This window comes from Tachypleus tridentatus, chromosome 11 (genome assembly GCF_004210375.1).
Source record: "Tachypleus tridentatus isolate NWPU-2018 chromosome 11, ASM421037v1, whole genome shotgun sequence".
In the NCBI taxonomy this organism is placed as follows: domain Eukaryota; kingdom Metazoa; phylum Arthropoda; class Merostomata; order Xiphosura; family Limulidae; genus Tachypleus; species Tachypleus tridentatus.
Window position 1 is genome coordinate 16,785,351 of NC_134835.1, and position 22,284 is coordinate 16,807,634.

General features: G+C 33.2%; 3 protein-coding genes across 4 annotated transcripts in view; 2 read left to right on the forward strand and 1 right to left on the reverse strand.

Moving 5' to 3' along the window:
- The window catches only part of LOC143231708 (uncharacterized), a 66,986-nt gene extending 57,915 nt beyond the window's left edge, over nt 1-9,071 (forward strand). The window contains exon 5 of the mRNA XM_076466313.1: nt 8,726-9,071. The gene's annotated coding sequence lies outside the window, so the exon portion shown is untranslated. The remainder of the gene's footprint in view (nt 1-8,725) is intronic.
- Nucleotides 1-17,058, reverse strand: part of LOC143231706 (2,4-dienoyl-CoA reductase [(3E)-enoyl-CoA-producing], mitochondrial-like) — a 48,655-nt gene extending 31,597 nt beyond the window's left edge. The window contains exons 1-3 of the mRNA XM_076466309.1: nt 16,910-17,058; nt 10,696-10,886; nt 1,327-1,384 (exon numbers count right to left, since the gene is read on the reverse strand). Coding sequence (XP_076322424.1) covers nt 1,327-1,384; nt 10,696-10,886; nt 16,910-16,951 — 291 coding nt within the window. The 5' untranslated portion in view covers nt 16,952-17,058. The remainder of the gene's footprint in view (nt 1-1,326; nt 1,385-10,695; nt 10,887-16,909) is intronic.
- Nucleotides 17,059-17,250: 192 nt separating this feature from the next.
- The window catches only part of LOC143231707 (exosome complex exonuclease RRP42-like), a 55,258-nt gene continuing 50,224 nt past the window's right edge, over nt 17,251-22,284 (forward strand). For both annotated transcript variants that reach the window (XM_076466310.1, XM_076466311.1), the window contains exon 1: nt 17,251-17,419. In XM_076466310.1, the coding sequence (XP_076322425.1) occupies nt 17,363-17,419 (57 nt within the window). In that variant the 5' untranslated portion in view covers nt 17,251-17,362. The remainder of the gene's footprint in view (nt 17,420-22,284) is intronic.

The window sequence follows — 22,284 nt, forward strand, 5'->3', positions numbered from 1 at the left end:
AATATACTACTATTAAGACTGTAACTTCAATATACTACTATTAATACAGTGTAACTTCAATATACTACTATTAAGACTGTAACTTCAATATACTACTATTAATACAGTGTAACTTCAATATACTACTATTAACACAGTGTAACTTCAATATACTACTATTAATACAGTGTAACTTCAATATACTACTATTAATACAGTGTAACTTCAATATACTACTATCAATACAGTGTAACTTCAATATACTACTATTAATACAGTGTAACTTCAATATACTACTATTAATACAGTGTAACTTCAATATACTACCATTAATACAGTGTAACTTCAATATACTACTATTAACACAGTGTAACTTCTATATACTACTATTAACACAGTGTAACTTCTATATACTACTATTAATACAGTGTAACTTCAATATACTACTATTAATACAGTGTAACTTCAATATACTACTATTAATACACTGTAACTTCAATATACTACTATTAATACAGTGTAACTTCAATATACTACTATTAATACAGTGTAACTTCAATATACTACTATTAATACAGTGTAACTTCAATATACTACTATTAATACAGTGTAACTTCAATATACTACTATTAATACAGTGTAACTTCAATATACTACTATTAATACGGTGTAACTTCAATATACTACTATTAATACAGTGTAACTTCAATATACTACTATTAAGACTGTAACTTCAATATACGCTCACGAATTATTCCTCAACCCAATATTATTTTAACAACACAAATACACACTGGTAGTAAAACAAAACATTGAATGTCATACTATTATTGATTTGATAAAACAGAGTCAACAGTGTACCAATGTTTATAATAATCATCTTAACAATTGTCAAGACGTATATTTAAAACAACTATGTGGTTTTATAAAATCAAAATAGTATGATGTTAAATTAACTTTATGACACGTGTACTTTTAAAGATCTTACTGTTACTCTACTAGTCAGTGCACTTTGGAATAAAATAAGGAAGTTTTCATGAATTGGTGCCAAAGGATATACAGCATTAGTAGTGTTTCCACTATTAGATTAGGAACAGACATACACACACATATTGAAGTTTATTTATATAGATAAAGCATATGCATTTTTCTGTCCGTAATACTAGTATGTCAAATTTAGCTTAACAAGCACAGTTTCAATGTCATACTTTAGGTAAAAAAAACACCCAAAAGTGTGAAATACATCAAGAATCTGTTCCATAGTAAAATCTCGATCTATTCTGTTAAATATTATGAAAACTTGATGTATTCTGTTAAATATTATGAAAACCAAAACAAATTATTTACTTTTTGGCCACTTGCTTTACTTATTTCTTCTGCAGTATTTTCCAAAACATCAAGTTTTCTGTAAAAAAATAAATATAAGTTTAAAAACCTGATACTTAGGCACCAGTAAACAGATACGAGTTGTATCTTCTGAATTTAAATCCTAAGTTTTAGATTGTATATATGGCAGTAATAATTACATAACTGTTTAAAATGTTTTGACATAAACTCCATGAAGCAGTAGTAAATCTAAAGATTAAAACAGATTATTAAATTTTTTTCATCATTCCATGATATTCAATGCACAAGTGTATAATGTGTTTACTAACTGTTTATTTGACATAAAACTTCTATCTATGTTTGTGTATATTTGACTTAGGACATCAATAAGGAAATTTGCAAAGTTTCTTTTGCTCTATATACCTGCTGTTATGGGTCATTCACATAAGGTATTACCTGCACCTTCTATGGGAAATATTACATTAAAGCTGTACACACACTGTGAGAGTAGACAGCAATATTTTCTACCGGCAAGACTGGTAACCCACTAAGGATAAAGCTCTCAGTGGAAATTACCAACAGTCATGTGGGTAGTGCACATGCCCTGAGAGTACTAGCATTGTGGTTTTGTGTATATAATGCTCTGTTTTCTCAGCTTGGAACAAATTTAGACATTTGACAATTTCTTGGTTTTACAAAATAGAAAGGTCTCTCCAGTAAAGGTTCAATTTATTGTAAAATATACACATTTATTATTTTATGTTACATTTTCTCATACATGATACTATGTTCAGTCTTTTATTTCTGCAAATTCAAATCTGATTCGCAACACACTTCAGTCGAACCTTCCGTTATTTTGCAAAACCAGCCTTATCACTCTCAGCACAGATCAGTTCACCTGAGAATACTGATGTCTATGGGAAAGTGAAGGTTTTGTGCTCTGACTACAGGACTTCTTTTGTGGAGCTTTTCTTTTGTAAGTGTATTGTCTCTTACTTCCAGAATTATTAAGCTTAAAAAGGCATCACACCTGAAATAATGGAATTGTCCTACAAACTGAAGGACTTAAGACCAAAAGTGTTTTCAGGTCTAGGGAAAGTCTTCTTCTAGATGACAAACATTCACTGATGCTCTGAAGGCCTGTGAGTCTAGGATTTTTTTTCTTCCTACTTTGCAAACTGATGAATGAAAACTGTCAATATTTGGTATTTATACAGCCAGTCATATTCTTCCCCTTAGGGTTGATCTCATTGATGGTATATCTGATAGATAGAAGACTGAATATAATTTGTGTAGACTAAAGTAACCAACTCAAGTTCTGGTTCAGACCATTCAAGACTAGCTGAAAGAGACTGGAAAAGTCACTAGCAGATGAAATCCACCAGATAGAGCTGTTTTGCCAGAAGATGAAACATGAAGTGCCAACTGAAGTAGGTTAACCATAGGACAATTAAGGTTTTCTATAAAATGAGTGGTATACTGCCAGGATATCCTTAGGTTGCATAGGTGATTGATGGGCTACCTTGTCATTCTGTTTCCATATGCAGGCACCTAATGCTCATTTTAATTATGCCCACTATATTGTACCCTGGGCAGTAAGGGTGTCTCTATCTGGTGTTGATCATATAGCTGAGAAGCATTTATTCTGTGAGAAAAGTGAGGCAGCTCTAACCTTGATTATTTAAATGTGCAGCTAAAAAGAATCTGAACCATTCCCACGAAGTGTTTCAGTCAAGTTACTGTTTATAATTGGTAGTCATAGGGAGAGGTGTTGTTATCACATTTGATAACTTGAAAGGCCTGGGTCTCAATTCTATTAAAAATTTGAGTAATGAGACTGGGATAAATTATGCTAATGCTTTGACCTAGCAATAAAATTTAGCTTCACACTGGGTTGGGTTCAAAATTCATAAGAGAGATGCCACTAGGATCTTTGTTCCTTATGTGAATAATCTATGCCACATGTACAGAACAAATGTCTTGCACTGGTTTGGAGAGATTGTGAGAGACATTCTTATCCTAATAGAGATAGTTTCTCTGTGGTAAGCTTCAAAGTCATAACTATGAATAAGTTGCAGGAGAATAAGAAGTCTGCAGTGGCTGCTGTCATGGTGCCATTATTTTATAAGTGCTGATTCTATACAGTAGATTTCTGTGACCTGTTGTAGACAGATAGATAGTCAAATGTAGATGCAAAAATTCATTACACTTTTCATTATCACAGTTGTATCCAGAGCCATAAATAATTGTCTCTTTTTCAATTATTTTATAGCACCTTTTGACAACACAAATTATCTTCTTCATTATTACAAGATGTGAAACTTTCTTTAGAAATCACCCATTATGGTTAAACTCACATGCAATCTGAGTTAACTTTTAAAATTTTCACTAACTTCCTTACTTTACTAGCCTGGTCACCTGTACATATATATTTATTAGCTCAAATACTGCTGGATATACAAGACTCTCTAGTGTAAGTGTTATTATATAGTTTATTTTGTGACTTAGCATTTAATGATTCTTTAGTTTTAAAGACAGGAATGTTGAAGATCAATTGTTTTAAAGGTATTAGTTCTGACAAATTTCATTATATAACTCTGTACAAATCATATGTTTTGTTTGTAATTACATTATTGTCTTGGCTGTAGTAACATTATTCATGTCATATTACTCAAGTCTTCAATACTTCTTTTAACACCTTACGGTATTGCTCAAGTTACAAGAAAATCTGATGCCTTAATTGGACAATGTATAAATATAAGTGATCATGCAAGTGCTAGAGAAGTTGAATCAGAAAAATGTTTTAAAACATAAACTTAGTTGGCATGTCAGTAATCAACCATAACAGGTGACATTTTAAAGTGAGTTCACAGTTTCACAGAGAAAAGAATAATTTGTCTTGTCAAAAGGTGTTCTAAAAACTGAACCCAAAACAAAAAAAGAGACAATTATTTTAAATCCAGGATACAACTGTGATAACCCATGAGATAGCATAAGTGAATTATTCACCAATACTGTTGTGATAAGAGTTGAGAAATATAGTGCATCTTATCAATTGGATTCTAATATAATTGAATCAACCTAAGTGGATTTTTGACAAAAAATGAATTAGAGTTTGAGATACAACTGCAATATCCATAGCACAAACAATTTTTGTACATAGTTTGACTTTTTTAATATATTATTTTAAAACAAATGGTTTGTGTGCTGTCTGTTTATTGTCAAATTTACTGTCAACACATCACACACTTACTGTGGAAGAATCCTCATTCCTACATACTTAAACCCCTGACAAGTACTCATCTCTTGGATGGAAGTTAAGTAACTTCATGATTAATAAAAAATTATCTTAGGACATAAAATGTTGCTTCCCTGTGTAATTGTAAAAAATGCAAAAATGTCCATAAAAATCAAAAAACGTAATGTGAAACTCCACATTTACATGGATATCCACACAGACCCAACAAACATTCATCTCAAACTTGGTGAAATTCCATCAGCATAGATAAACACCCACAAAAATCACAAAATAGAAAACTGAAAATTTGTACTTCTCCACCCACTGACCCAAAAAACTTCCATAACAATTTTGATGAAGATCTATCTTCACCCTCCAAAGTAGTTACACGGGCAGACAACAGGCAGTACTATTATATTTATATTGATATGAAGACCTGTGAAGTATCCAGTTTCAGAGAAGTATTTGTATCAGAATAAATTATTGTGTATATTCAATTACTTGTGAAAATACCCAGCTATGCTCAGGTTATTAGGTTGATATATTCAATATATTTGTCAGTGTGTGTATTCTGAACCTATTTAAACACAAGAAAACAGTCAAAAATATCTTTAACATATTTTTATTTCCTAAAAGCATAAAAAACTCATAAATGTTCAACAATAATAAAATTCTTATAGACAATTACAGTTGCCACTAAATATCATGCTATCTAATCTACATAAAAACCAGTCAGTGTTGCATCACATCACTCATGATTTCTCTAAGTAATAGGAGTTGTAAAAGCCAAAATGGATTTATCCAGACAAAATAGCTCATTTACTATCCACCCATTATGACTTTAGTGACAGGGGTGTAAGGGGGACATCAAACCTTGTAAGTATAGTGAATGTTGGTATGACTTAACCCTATCACCATGGGTATCCTTTACTATGCATGACACAAGTGTTTGTGTCTTACATTCAAAATTGTATTAAACTATTTTCTGATTATGTTATACCAATTAGTATAGCATAAAATCTTACCTAATAATCAATGTATTAACAATATATAAGATTCAGGTCCTCAATTGTATATCTTACAAAATCTGGAAATTCCCACAGTGTGACACAATTTCTTTAGATATCTTCTCTATTTTATCCATCACTCTTTTAACAACTATGAGATTCAATGTACAATACTCACTATAAAACCACCATTGTTCAGACAAACCATAATTTTTATAGCCTTCAAATATGTTTGGTTACAGAGCTATGAAACGGAAAATCAGACCCTGTCACATCTTCTCTTTAAATGTTTAATAACAGTTCACTCTTACATATATCACCTATAACCAAGAGACATTACAAACTCATCCAAGCCAGTTGTTAACTTTCCTATGGGAATGAATCATATAATAAGTGAAAGTGATGGTTCTCTGTTCAGAACATCTCTTATTGCATAGTTAGAAAGTCATAAAAATTTTGAATATTAGGAAATTGTCTAGTCTACATTTTGCATGTTATAAGTGCATGTTCTTTATTTAATTAAATAAAAAAATATTTACTCCATTACTACCATTAGTGTGAGAAAACAGAGTTAAGTGTCATTAGCAACTGATAGCAATACAAAGAGATGACATGAAAGTACTTTACTCCTTGTTTTTATATTTATTTATTATTATTAAGAAAGTAACTAAATTAAAAAATAGGGATCTCTCTAGACTGCTTTCGATCAGATTAGGTAAAATAAACAATAATAATATAATATAAAGTATTATTGAAAAAAACAGATTTGAAATGTATTTAGGAGGTTTTAGAGACTACAAAAAAAAAGTTTGAGATATCTGAGATCAATAAGTATTTTTAATTTGAACATGAAAATCACTTTGCACACACTATTCAAAAGAAATATTTGATATATTTAAGAACAAAATCTAGTTTTGGTTTATTAAAAATACTTAACTGTATGTGAAAGACTTGTAATGTTTACTGAAAGACTACAAACATTTTTGAAGACATGCATAATATATTAAAAGTTGGTAATACCAAATCTATAAGGACTTTAAACAAGTACAAAGAAGTCACATGGCTGATCATATTGACTGAGCCCTTGTTGAGAGAGTTAAAGAAATTAATAAATAAGCTCCAAATTAAAGACAATATAAGATAACCTAGCCAAGTACATAAAATTTATCATGGAAGTAAAAATTTTGATCCAATTTCACACTTAAATAATTTCAGAACTGATGTGTTTTCTTTTATATCTTCAATGTATTTTTAATAAAAAACATCTTTTTGCAAAGAAAATTCTAAATTAAGAAAACAACAAATATTTTTGCAATTTTATTACTTATACATTTCATTTCATACTTTATATATACAGACTAACAACAATATTAGATAAGTTTTTGTTGCTGAGCAAAACTAAAACATATTGGATTTTCTATATATTAGTAATTGTTAATCTAACTAATATTCTACAGGGTATAATATAGGGTGCACCTGTGCATGCATGTGGATAAGTAATAATACCCAGATGCCCACCCTAATGGTTCACTTATTATGGCTGTAAGATTTCAGGTTCCGAGATTGTTTTCTCTTGGAGCTATGGCAGTTGCCACAGGCAGACCCATCCTTTTATTATTATACATTACTTGAGTGAGACCTAGAACTTCCTACAAATTATAAGACATTATGATGTAACAATACTCACTTAGAGCAATGAGAATAGTTCAAAAGATTTTGAGTAATGTGATGTAATTTCACAACAATTAAACTACACAACAAATGATTTATTATAAAAATACCCAATTTAATAGCCATGTTTTATACCTATCTAGATCAAAGCTCTCATAATAAACTTAAGTGAAACAGTGATGTATATCTAACTCATGGCTGTACTCTGAACAGAGAATAAATCAGAAACTAACATATCCTGGTGCTCCAACAGACCTACTGTTTTCCAGCAAGTGGGTAGAGCTCCCCTGGTTTTTCCATAATTTTTGTGCAGCAGCCTTTTCCAAAGATGTATTCACCATGACATCAGCTTAAAAAGAATGTCTACAGGGTGTGTTTTTGATGTAGAATGTTGGACCACACAGAAGTGAAAACTGTCTATATCTTGCCATGCAACAAGATACGCAATGCTACCAATTTCAACCAACTGCAAAGCAGCTGCAGGAAAGTGAATAACAAACTGTTGTAGTTGTTGCTACTTCAGATTCTAAGAACTAATGCAGCCCGAGGGGGTTTTGACCCCTGACTTGGAGGGGAATGTTGCAGACAGCTTATGCTGAGAGGTTTGCTAGTTAACCTACCTCTCTTGGGGGTAAGTGGTACTTATTATGTGAGACAGAATTCCTGAATGATACAAAAGTTGTTAAAACACTAGCAGACATCTCTGTACATCAGGCATTCTAGGTAAAGCCACCATTTTTGGCCAGTTAACACTTCTGGTCAATAGTGATAGACTAGATGTGAAAAGAGAGGTATTTCTCCTGACCTTGGGTCCTTGTACTGCTGTTCTTATGATGGAAATACTGTAGAGATTATTAGTTCCATGTAAGAGTTATCCAATGGCATACAGACCACACCCAAAAACAGTGCCATACATGATTATAAGAGGTGGAGGAAATCCCAATTCCTTTGTGTTCACAAGTGATTCCTTGGTTTCCTACAAACAAGGTTTAGTGCAGTGGTGCTGTGTAGCATAATGATAAAAACAAAGCAATATGCATTATTTCCTGTCCACAAAAACAGTATTAGATATTTTAAACATAACTCAATTGTACTGCATTATAAATATTCTTGTAAATTTTATTTTCAATGTTTTCTAAATGGTAAAGTATGTTATGATCCTGACTCTTGATCAATGCAGGGATTTCATTTAACTGTTTTTATATTTTGAAGTTAGAGATGACCTGAAAGGAGGAAAATAACTTTGGTATGTAGGCTTTCCATGTGTTTGCTATCCCATTATTTCATATGAAAATTTTCATTTGTATAGGTACATATAATTTTTAATGTAAAACATCAATTTACTTTCATCCCAGCTACTTTTTCTCCTGGGTCATTCATTTGAAGTATCACCTGTGTCTTCTTATGTAAAAGCTTCCTGTAAAATTATATAAATGGTGTCCCAAAAACATGTATACACACTTTGAATGATTATAACTCACTTAAACTTTCTTTTTTTTTACAGGTGCAACTGATTTGAAGTAATGGTAGAAGCAAGACTAAGCTTCGAGAAAATGAAATTTATCTTAAAGTGTCACTGGAAGTGCAAAGACGGTTCAAACAGATACACCAATGCGACTCACCATTACTCGCATCAGAGATAAGTTTGAAACAAATCGAACTGTTCAAGACATCCATAAAAAACGTTGTGGAAGACTGCAGTCACCCACCAGTCCCACATGAGAAGCAGAGCTGTTGGAAAGTCTCCACCAATCTCCAAGAAAATTTGCTCTGCAAACAGCCCATGAGACAGGAATCCCAAAATCGAGCTTCCACTACATGTTGAAGTTCGTTTATTGGAAAAGTTTTATTCCAGCATTAGTCCACGCCCTCAACGAAGATGATCCTGATCGGAGAGTTGATTTTTGTGAGTAGTACCTGGCAAAATCTGTAGTGGATGCACAGTTTCCAAACAAGATTGTCCGTAACCCCTGGTAAGTTTATGTGGTGTGGATTATTAGCCTTTGGTGCAATTGGACCATTCTTTTTTGAAAACACAGTCATTGGTCTTGTTCTCTGAACTTGCTGCAATAATCTGTCATACCACGTATTCTAGAGCAATTTGGAGATGAGGAGTTTTATTTCCAGCAAGATGAAGCCCCTGCCCACTAACATTGTACTGTGAGGGCCTATCTTAACAAAAATATGTCAAACAGATGGATTGGGCAAAAGGGTAGCACTGAATATTACCCACATTCACCAGATCTCACATCTCTAGACTTTTTTTATGGGGATACATTAAAGATAAGGTTTATAGCACAAAACCTGCAATAATCAATGAGCTGAGAGCAGTAATTGAAAGAGAATGCATCCAAATACCAAATAAAATGATTCATGAAGTTTGCAATTCCATTTGTCCACATTATCAGCAGTGCCTGGATCAGAATGGTCATCAGTTTGAACACCTGCAATAACTGAAATATATTAACAGTGTTTAGCATAAGATTATTAATCAACTGTTTCCTTTTCAGTTCTACACCTCAGATATGGGCCAGGTAAATTATTTTGCATTTAATCCATAAAAGCATGTTTCCCCCTAAAAATTTTTCAAGGCATAGAACTATTTTATCCCAGGTCCCCTGAAAAAGGCTGTTAATTTTGCAAGTCGATTTAACTCATTTTAATCATAATATCCTTTTAACTTCAGAAAGTTTTCTTTTCTTTAAATAAATCTTAGAAAACTATTTAAAGATAGTCACAGTCACTCAGTCTTTGTGTCTCTTCTCTAATCATCATTGACTGCTCTCTCCAACTGATGCTGTTACCACGGGAACAAACAAATGCACATGTTCCACTATGACTACAAAATGATGGTCTCTCTATGGTTATCTTCTTCCTCATCTCTCCATAATCCATTTTATGTGTTAAAATTAAATTAAATCCAATGACTCCATTAAAATTTATTTGGCATTAACTTTCTCACAGTGTGGCATGAATAGAAACAAAAGTTTCTGACTGCTCTTGGTGTAGTCTCAGGCTCCCAATTTCTTTTTTTTATTATTATTTTAGACTTAAAAGATTTTTGAAACCAAAATTTGTGCCACAAGCACTGTTCTTTCTGAAATAACCACTTTGTTATTTTGGAGTATAAAATAAATATTGTTTGTTTTGAAATATATTGTATGAGGTGTCTTTCAATTCTCCAAACTGAAAGTTGGAGAATTCAAACTGGTTCCACAAAACATTTTCTGTCAGATCTCCTGTTATTCTGCAGAACCTACCATATCACTCTTAAGAGACATCAGTGCACCTTAGAATAAGAAAGATGTAACCTAAGTTTAGGTTCTTTATCTGTAACAGTTAGAAAAGTAATACTTTAAAAATAACAAATTGTTGTGTATGAATTAGCATGTTACTGGTTAAATCATCTGCTTATTATCATCTATTTAATTTCATCTTTCGTACACTGTGTACATAAAAATATGAAAATCTCACCGACTAACAATTGCCACTTGAGCTCCTAAAGATGCCAACATTAAAGACATTCCTTTTCCTAACCCTGTGCCTCCACCAGTAATAAATGCTATACGGTCTTTAAATGTCCCTGGAGGTAACATGGATTTAATACATGGTTCAAAACACTTTGCTGTTTCTTGTGTGTTGCAAATGGTCAAATGCAATTTTCTCTGAAAAAAATAACACCATAGCCATTTCAGTTTTTTTAATCACATTTATTGTCATGCAATGGATAAAATAATTTAACTTTCCATCATTTAAGAACAACCTACCTCCGTACATGTTCATGGAACAAAAATGTTAATCTCATAAGTATAATATTAAAAGTTGTCTTTCTTAACAACATAGAAAAGCAATATAAAATTTGAAATAGGTTCTTAACACAAATCTCTACATTAAAACCTATAGGTATTAAATAGGTATTAAAACCTATTTAAAATAATAAAATAATATGTTCACTTTTTGTTTCCAACAGGAAAAGCCTGTCACATATATAAAATATTCAAAATTTCATATGATAATCTGATCAAGTAAACAAACAGAAAATAAGGTTGTATAAGGGTGTAAACTGTGAGAAATTAAAACTTAAAGAGTATAGACTTGCTTATCTCCAAGAGTTATTAACCCAATTGTAAAGACAACTTTAAACTAGGATTAGACAATAGAGATGCTCAGAATAATGAGGTAAAAACTTACAAAGGTAATTCTAATAGTCAAACGACAATAATTGTAATGCTAAAAGTGCACAAAATAAAATGGATAATTTTAGAGCACTGGTTGGAACAGACAATTTTAATATAATTTGAATAACTAAAAGTTGGCTTTTATGATACAAGTATTTTCACAAAGATTAGTTTTTGTAATAGGGATAAAATACTAAAAGGAGATAGAGTAATGTTTTATTGATGCAAGTTATAACCTTTTGAAGTTAAGGATATCAAAGTTAAGATTTGTTTTTTTCTGTGGTGGTCACAAAGGGAGAAAACTTTGAGTTGGAACTTGTTAGACCACCATAAGAAACTGATGATGTTAATTAATAGCTCTACAGGAAGATAAAGAAGTGAACTGTTTATGAGATAAATTATTATGGGAGATTTTTAATTTTATGCATACAGATTGAGAAATGTTAAGGTCAAATCATGAGGGAAATAAATTTTTAGACATTGTTCAGGATAGTTTTGATGAACAATTGTTTAGGGAAACTACAAGAGGCAACTATATTTTAGATGTATTGTTAACTTCCAATAACAAAAATGGTTGATAGGGTTGAGGTTAAGGAACATTTGGAGATAAGTGAAGTTTTGGTTCCAAAGTTCAAAGAAATGAAACAACAGATACGTGCTGTGAACTGTGCAGCTGATTTAGTTGGAGATACAAATCCAATATGGAAAATTGTTTTAAATAATTTTATAAATATACAAGACAGACATATTTTTTATATAGAAAGTTATATGAAAAATATTTGCTCAAACTATAAAAACTTAATAAAAGGACTTCTTCAAATATATAAATGGTAAGCAAAATGTTCTAATGCCTTTGAAGGATGACACTAAAATGGTAGTATTGGATAATTACAGGATGGCTGAATTATTTAATTCCAATTTTCTTTCAGTTTTTAGTACTGAAGTTTTAAGAAATATTCTTCAATTTGAACTGTTGATTGATGGAAACAAGATGATCACATTAACTCTGAGACTGTTAAGAAAAAATTGGAAAGTTCAAAAAACAATAAAGCATCTGAGCAAGATATTTACCCAAAGGTATGGAAAGTGATTAGGGATTGGATATGCGAGTGATTTGCAATCATTGTTCCATGTCCTTGAATAGTGGGCAGATTGAAAGTTGGCTGATTTTACTTTTCAAAAAAAGTGATGTGTCCTAGTTGTTATAGGCTTATTAGTCTTACATCAACAGTGGAAAGAGGTCTTGAAAGTCTGATAAAAGCATCTTTGTAAAGTAATTCTATAAAGTTTAAACTTTTGTTGGATAGTCAGCATGTTTTCGCTAGCAGAAAATGCTGCTATACTAATCTTTTGACATTCTTTAAAGAGGTTATGTCTAACACGCATGTGGTATATATGGATTTTCAAAAAGTATTTGACAAGATGTGGTGGATGGGTTGGTCCTCTTGACAGAAGAAAGCAGAGGGTTGTTATTTATGGAATTTGGTTAAAATAAATTAATTTTACAAAGGACTGCCTTTTGATATAGTGGATGCAATCAATTTAAAGGAATTTCAAAGAAAGCTTAAAAATATTTGAATGATAAAGGTCTACTTTTAGGGTTTTTTCTGGGTTTAATTTATTGGATATGAAAGCCTAGATGGATCAAAAAGTCCCTCGCTGCTTTTTCACATTACGTTGCAAACAGTTTTGGTATTAAGCTAAATCAAATGAAAAACACAAAACAGTTTGTATATAACTTTGAAATTTCTTCTGAAATTTTAGAACTAGGCTTATAAACAGTGTCTGGTCATATAAAACTTTCAAAATGCTTCCTGGAGTTCTGGCATACCTAATATGCAAATAAAATAAGTGTTCAATAACTTCTTTCTTACCCATGAAATTTTCATCTTGCTAATAGTAAATTTGTTGGTGATATAATGCTAATTTCTTTTTTGGTATATTTCCAGTTGATTTTTGTACATTCACTGAATTTTGGACTCATTACCAATAACAAATTTTCATTATTAATGATATCAAAGTTACAAGTGAGCATGTGGTCAACAGGAGAATAAATGTAGAACAAGATCAGGGCAAATAAACTTTGGTAATCTTTCCTATAGTTTTGGCACAGTGTTACATCAACTGAGAATAATAGCATCAGATCACATACAACTTTGATGACTCTTACTGAAATCTTTTACCCTATTATCACAAACATATAATTTGCAGGAGGTCACATGGGAACTTAAACATGCACACCAGTACATATACAATTCTTCAGATTTCTTAGACTAGGCTACATCAAGAGATAAAACAATGTCAGGTCATATAAAATCTTAATAACTGTTCCTGGAGACAATACTGTAACCTAATCTAGCATTTTTCACTCTGGGATCTGCCAGTCATGTCTAAAATTTCATAAACATAGTTTGAAAAATATGATTTATGAAATAAAAAATATTTTTTGTGAAGATAAATTTATTTGAATTACAACATTTAAATTGGGAATTCAGATTTTCATGTACATGAAATATTTTTTCCAAAACATAAAACACTGATAAGCTTAAAAGTATGTGAAAACATTTTAAATTATAAAGTGGTCCTCTGGTTACTGAAGTCTGCAAACCTCTGACCTAATTCACATAAAATTAAGCACAATACTACCCTTTCTTCTGGGAAACAAAGTATTAAATAAACAGAATCAAACTTTGAAATAAATTTTGGGAAGGCATCCTTCAAAAAAACTAAAGGTTTATCTAAATATAGATTAAAATCTATTCACAAAAACTAACTATATCAACAAATCTACCTTCCAAACTTTACCATTTCTAACATCACTGAACAGTGTGTAATACTACCATATCAAATGTATTTTCACAGAGTTTGAAGTGTTCTTTATTTAACAAAAACAAACCTATTTGCATGCAATGTATTTGTCAACAGAATTTGGGGGTTCAAATGTTTAAGTAATATAATCAACAACATTTAAATTTGTTATATGTCACTGTGATGAAGTTTGTGAAATTTCAAACAAAAAACACCAGGCCTTTTCTAAAAAGCAAATTTTAAACAGATGTGACAATAATTGCCCGTTGTGAATTTGGCAGCCGAGTTATTCGAAGAGACTGATCAGATGTGGAAAATTCTTAAAGATTAAATGTGAACATACTCCTTATTGGAAGTATAAAGGATAACTGCAAGCCAGATACCAGGTTGGCCCACAGATGGTTTGAGAGATAAAATGAAATAAATGCATCACAAATTTAAATTCACTGACACAATGGTAGAATCAGAAGATGAAGAAAGTTGGTGAAACAGAAAATTAGGAAATCAAAAAGGATGTAAGAGAAAAGGTTGACTCGAAATGTAAAAATTAACAGTAAGCATTTCTTTAAATACAGATCATAATGAGGGTTGGACTACTGAGGGATAATAAGAAAGGCATCTGATCATTATGATATGGCCAGGTTACAAAATTCTGCTTTCTCTTTGATTTTTGATAACAAAGATTTAAGCATCTTGAACAGTTCACAAATTGAAACAAGATGACTCCATTAATTTTGAACTCAAGAAAAAAAACAGGGAAGTTTAGAAAATGATAAGGTTCTTGGTCCAGATATTACTTCCCTAAGGGTTTTGAAGGAGGTTAAGGATTAGATGTGTGAGCCAATTGCTACTATTATTTCTAAGTCCTTGAAGAGTGGATAAGTACCAGAGGATAGGAGGTTACCTAATGTAAATCCTCTTTTCAAGGAAAGTAATAATTGTCCCAGTAATTATAGACTTATTGGTCTTACATCAGTTGTGAGGAATGTTTTGTAAAGTACCTTAAAAGATGCTTTACAAAGTCATTTAACAAAGTTTAGAATTTTATTTGATAGTCAACATGTTTTCTTTATGGGAAATCTTGCCTTACAAATCTTTGGAAAGGTTACTGATTATGTAGATGAGAGTAATGTGATATATCTGGATGTTCAGAAAGCATTTCAAAAGGTGCCACATAAAAGGCTTGAAAAAATTTCTCTCTATAGGTATGAAGGATAAGTTAACAAGTTGGATTTAAATGTGGCTAAGGGTTGATACAAATAGAGTTAAGTCAAACAGAATTAATGTCACAAGTGTGGTTCCTCAGGGTTCAGTCTTAGGATCTTTGCTCTTTTCTGATTTACATTAATGATTTTGATGAAGGAGAAGTCAATAAATTACCTAAATTTATAGATGTTATTAAGGTCTTGGGTGTTGCTAGCTGTGAAGAGAAGGATGCTGATTTACAAAATGATTTAGATCGTTTAGTGAGTTGGGAAAATATATAGCAGATGGGTTTTAATTATAATAAATGCAACATAATGCATGTGGGTTATTATAATTTGATTTGTAAGTATAATTTGTATGGGAATAGTCTTAACAGTTTTATGAAAGAAAGGGTCTTAATGTAATAGTTGTTCAGTTTCTAAAGCCATCCAAACAATGTGCTGTTGCTAGTGGAAGGGCAAATAGTATTTTAGGTTGTATCTACAGAAATATTGAAAACAAGTCTAAAGAGGTTATAATTTCATTGTATAGGTCTCTGGTTAGGCCGAATGTAGAACGTTGTTTTCAGTCTTAGGCTCCTTAACTGAGGAAAGACACAGAATTGTTGTAAAGGTTATTAAAATAGTGCCTGAGATGGAGGGATTGTTATGTGAAGAAAGGCTGAAATCTTTGAAACTGTTTTCGTTTAGAAAAAGAAGAGTTAGGGAGGACATGACTGAGGTGTTGTTTGAAGATAACTGACAATACTGATACCTCATCTTTTTTTTTTCATATTTAACAGTAAGAATAACAAGAATAGGGAACACAAATATAAATTTTGGTGAGAGTTATCTTTGGCTAAGACAGTTATATTTTTCTAACAGGGAGGTGACCTTTGTAATAGCTTGCCTTCAGATGTAAAGACAATACAGTTAAATGAGTTTAAAAAAGCTTGATATGTATATGAATGATAACGGTTGTTTTTTTGTTTAAGTTAATTTCATTTAGTGTTTGAAATAGCTGAGATAGACCAGTAGGTCCCATGTTATCTCAAAATATTAACGAATCCTGGAGCTAGACACCAGACATTTACCGATTTATTTATATGCAAAAACGAGGTATAAATTTCTCAACAAGTGGGTTTCTCGACATCACTGATTTACCGATTTACTCTTTTTCGACACTGCACAACTTAATCCTTAATCAGATGCAAGTAAATAACTGCCTATTAAAAGCTGATACAAAAAGTTATAGTACAAAGCTTTGTTAAAAATTGGTATGAGTTAAGACGAACGAATTTCCTTTATGCGTTTTGGTTTTAATTTTACCCTCGAACAATTTATAATTAAAATAATGACCACCGCCCCTTATTCCAATGAAAATGAGTTACCCGAAATTAGGGAGCTCGAAGACTGATAATGTGAGAACGGCTGCACTAATTCGTAATTATTTCAAGCTTATATTTAAACTTATTTCGATTTGACGTTTAGTGATTATTACATTTAACTTCTACTAACCTTAGAAATAAAGTTTGCAATTCTGAATGAATAAGTGTTCATTTTGAATAAAATTCTAATTCGAGCCTTCACAACACTTTCAACTCAAGTTCAACAGATAAACAAAAAAAACTTCAAATACCAGATCAAGCAGGCCTTATAAAAGGGAAAATGTGGTGAGACGAACAAATTTAAACTGAAAAACAATAATAAATAGTTTGAAAGACATAAAATTATTCAGCTAATTTATTTTCAAATAACATTTACAACCATATTTAGAATATACAGTGTAGATTTTGTCATAATAATAATATATTGTTCCGCCCTTTTACAACACAATGAGATCAGGTTTTAAAACATAACCATGCATTAAATGTGGTACTGTTAAAAACTTACTCGCACGAAAATTTGAGTTAGATATTTTTGTTTTTAAACCATCTTTATTTACATATTAGATTCAAATTTTGAGTAATAATGGCCGATGTTCTGCTTAGTGATGCGGAAAAGATATTTATAATTCATGGTATTCAGGTGAGTGTTTTGTTTTCATATTTAAAAATACTTGAATATAGATAATGAAACATCGCCGTATGTAGTTGCATAAAAATGAAAGGAAAGCAAAAATTTTTGATTGTATCATTTGTGGAAGCGAATGAAGAAATGTGGTCAACTACGGTACAGTGACTTAATATGAAATGAAATATACATTGGTTCACGATTGGCACTAATTACAGTGTCACTTACACGCAGGGAAAGGAATGCGGTAGAACCCCATATTTTTGTGATATGAAGAAATTATCCTTACGATATTTAACATTTTCTAGAAAGTCTACATTCTTCTGATGAAGCATTAACACTGTGGTTTGAAATAGTCGCATGCAATAATTTCTGTTGACACTGTAATTGAAAGCTGTATTGCTACTATCAGGTTTTGAAGGCTGGATTCCTTACAGTAGATGTCTGTGACTTGTTATAAATTTCAACAATAAATAAATGACAACACATTCTTCTTGTTTCAAAGTAATATATTAAGACAAGTGAGTTGTATATACAAACATTCATTACACAGTTGGTTATCACACTTGTATCCAGAGCTTTAAATAATTGTTGCTTTTCTGTCAAAGTCCACACAGGCTGGCTCAACTACTTTAGAACTTCATTGACAAATATCTTATTGTTACCAAAACACTTTGCTACTGTGCCATTACGTTCATGCTCACATGAACATTCAGAATCTGCTCTCTGCTGGTTGAATAATTAATTGCCTGAGGTGTACACGAACTGAAGAAAGAATAACTGGTTAGCTTCAATATTTAATTATTATAACACTGCTATAAAAAGTTAAACTATATGTAAGTTATTTATGGAAAAGCATCCCAGAAGAATAGATCATTCTAATATGTTATTGTAGTTGTGCATATGTATACATATATGATAGTCAGTGATTGAAGTAACTAATATACAAGTGTTGTAAACAGTAATTATTATCAGTAATATAATTTAACAGTTAATAACTACCTTGCATGTAAATAGTACAGTACTTTCCTGTAATAAAACATTCATATTTAAGATAATTTAAGTTTAGCTCTTAATGCAGTGTTACAATAGAATGAAGGTTTGTTGACTTTTCATCAGATGTCTATAAATTTTATGGGAACAGCCAAGCAATTTTTTAAGCTATATTTTGTGCAGAATTGCTTCTAGATTTAGTCTTGTAGTGTCAATTTGTTATAATTTTCCTGGGAGATCATGCCTCAGATCCTTGGTATTAATATGCCTTGCATGCACACTGTGTTGACCTTTAATCTCACCAATAAGAACCCTGCTTTTAAACATTCTGCATACAGGACTAATTTAAGCATGGAGTTTGAGTATAAATATTTACAATTACTTGTATTGTTTGTTTCTGGGACTTAAAACAAAAGATTGATGTATGAAGATGTGCAAAGTGTAAAAGAGAGGACTGGGTCCTTAAAGGATCTTGATATTAAGGGTTTTTTAAGGTTATAAGATGGCTGAGCTTTTAAGTGTTCTTTTATCTTGCCCCATGGTGTGGATTCCTGTACATGGTGAGAGGACTTCCCAGGGAAGGTTCTGTTCTTTCAGTTTACCTCCTCTGGAATCTAAACATCCACCCACGTGTTTGCCGTGCGTGGCAACTCGTGAAGGGAAGGAGAGGATCCTGGTGGTTGAGGGGTCCAACCCTAGCACACCATTTTGCTTTGAATTCCTGTAGATGGATGGCTTTGGGGTGGCCCTTGGGTCAATTGGTTGGTCTACTTGGGCTGAGTCAATTAAGTACCAGTGTTGGATGTTCTCAACAGGTGTTGTGGACATTGTATTTGATGCTGGTGTTTGGATATAGGGCTTACAAAACCCTGGCATTGCTGCAGTGTCCCTGTTTGACATTGTAGTGCATCCTCTTGTAGGGCTCCATGGTGGGTGGGGTCAGTGGGCACCAAAATTTTCCTTTTTTCATAATGGATACTCCAATTAAAAATCTTAATAAAATAGTGAAAATACGGTCTATAGGTAAATGACCACATCTTGAAGATTTTGAGCAGCAATCCTCTCTGTTTGTACTTCCTGTTGTTCTTCATTTTCTTATATTGCATTCACTTTCAGACAAACCTTTAGGGCAGATGTCTCCCTTTTTCATTCCAAAGGGACTAGAGAGACTTGCTGGCTCTCCAAAGTCAGTAAAGAAGCTTTGATCTGGTGACATATTGGTGGAAACATCCACATCTCAACACAGTGAACTCCTCTTGCATTCAAAGGCAATTGGGGATATACCTGTTACACCTCATGCTACTTTCATCATGAGGAGTTATTGTTGACAAGGATTTGAAGAACATCCCGAGTCAGAGATTCTTGTTGGTTTCTTCACCCAAGGAGTTTCTGCAGTGAGGCGTATCTCTACTCATAAAGTTGGAATTATGATGCCGACCAGTGCCCTCATTCTCACATTTACGTTACCACGGTCACATGCCACCATCAAGGCAGGTCATCTTAACTGCAGAGTATGGCCATACATTCCTAGACAGACGTCATGTTGTGGTTACTTGATGTGTGTTTGTTGTGGTGGCAAGGACCATGATGCCTATGAATGTCAAACAGACCCTCATCAGTTGTAATGGTTCTCACCTGTCCTACTTTCATTCTTATCCTAAGTGGTTGGAAGAAAAAAGAGGTGCAATGTTTGAAAATGATTCATGACAGTACTTACCCTGAGGCTCGCAAGTTGCCGTCCACCACTTCATCTCCGGCATATGTTGCTGCACTTCTTTCCACTACTACAGTGGGAGTGCCTCCAAAAGAATCGTTCTCAAAACAAATGAAAAGTCTCTTGACATCCATTGTTAAAGAGGTTGATGAATCAACTTCAGCACCCATCTCTGTCCCTTCCATACATTTCAACAAACCCCAAGATCCACATCCTTTTGTTCCAAGTACAGGCATTTCCTCAGCTACATCTTCTTCTCCCACTCAAGATGCAAAACAATCAGTCACTGAAGTTTTATTCCAACAGCAAAGACTTGCCAAACCAACCTAGGGTAGGATCCATGGAGGTTAATAACCTCCCTTGAATAAAGCCAGCAAAGAAAAAAGATGGGTCATAAACAGAAGGGTTCTTCACCAAATTCACCTACATGTAAATTAAATTGGTTACCTTGATACAATGGAACTGTCGAGGTTTACATTCTAATATGGATGACATCAAAACCCTGATTTCTTCCTACCATCCTGTATGTCTTTCCTTACAGGAAACATTTCTGAAACCTTCCGATACAGTCACCTTTCGGCAAATTTCTTTGTACAGAAATGACAGGCTGTGTGATGGACAAGTTAATAGAGGGGTGGCACTGTTGGTGATCAGCAGGTGCCCACCCTGTCTTTGCCACTCGACACATCCTTGGAGGCTGTAGCCATCTGTGTCATACCATTACTATTTGTTCTCTCTACCTGTCACCTGGAGAGACCTATGATCAATCAGACATTGATGTTCTCATTGAACAGTTGAACTTGGAGTCCCTCAGGGCTGTATTTTGAGTGTCACACTTTTCAATACAAAGATTAAACCATCACTGAACAACTCCCTCTTACTGTTGCAAACAGGCTCTATGTCAATAACTTTTGCATCTCCTTTCAATTATTGAACATGAGGTATATTGAGTGGCAATCGTTTACTGAAGTGGACCACAGCAAATGGCTTTAACTTCTCTCTCTATGAAACCATTTGCATGCACTTTGCTGCTGATGGGATATTCACCCTGATTCTGAACTCCATATCAGCAAAGTTGTACTGCCTGTGGTCCCTGAGACAAAGTTCTTGGGGTTTATCTTTGACCATAAGCCGACCTTTATACCACACATCAAGCAGCTATGGGTCAAATGTACATGAGCACTGAACATCGTCTGTGTCCTCTCTTCCACCACCTGGGAAACAGATTGATGTTGTATGCTAAAGATATATTGTGAAACTCGACTATGGATCATTGGTCTGTGGCTCTCCCAGGACTTAGGCCTTAAAAATACTGGACCCCCATTTCATTATTAAGGACTTCGGCTCTGCACTGGGGCTTTTTGCACTTCTCCAGTTCAGATCTTATGTGTAGTGTCTCATGAACCTTCTTTGCACCTCTGCCGTTTGCAACTGTCTTTACTATATGCTCTGAAACTTTGTTCCTTACCAAAGCATCCCACCTGGGATTGTCTTTTCCTTTCTCGGTTGGTCATACTTTTTCAGAACAGGTGATCTGTCATTGCTCCTTTTGGCCTTCATATTCAGATGCAGTCAGATGAATTGGGTCTGTCCTTGGATAACATTGCTGTATCCACTGGTTAGCCCATCCCACCATGGCTTCTTGAGTTCTTATGGTCCCTAAATGTGACCTGTCTTTAAGTCATGTGAGAAAAGTAGACACTCCTGATTGGAAACACTGTATGTTATTTGCTGAACATCTTTCGAACCATCCTTCCATTCCTATTTATACAGATGGTTCAAAATCAGGGGACTGTGTGGGCTCAGCCATGGTTTGTTGTGATCTGGTGTTCACTGCTAAACTGTATGCCATTTCTCTTGCCCTGGATCGCATAGAAGCTAAGCAGTATTCAAACTGCACTATTCACGCTGACTCACTTAGTTCTCTACTGGCTCTGGAATTGCTTTACGTTAGTTCACACCCTGTTCTCACTGATTTTCAAAACCGACTGGCCCAATTATCTTTAACATCTACTTCTGTCCAATTTTTCTGAATACTGGGCCATGTTGGTATTCGTGAAAATGAGCTTGCTGACACTGCAGCTAATTCTGTGTGCTCTGGCACTGTCACTACTGTGCCTGTTCCATACATGGACTATGGTCCTGTATTCAAGGCTCGACTCTGTTCCAGTTG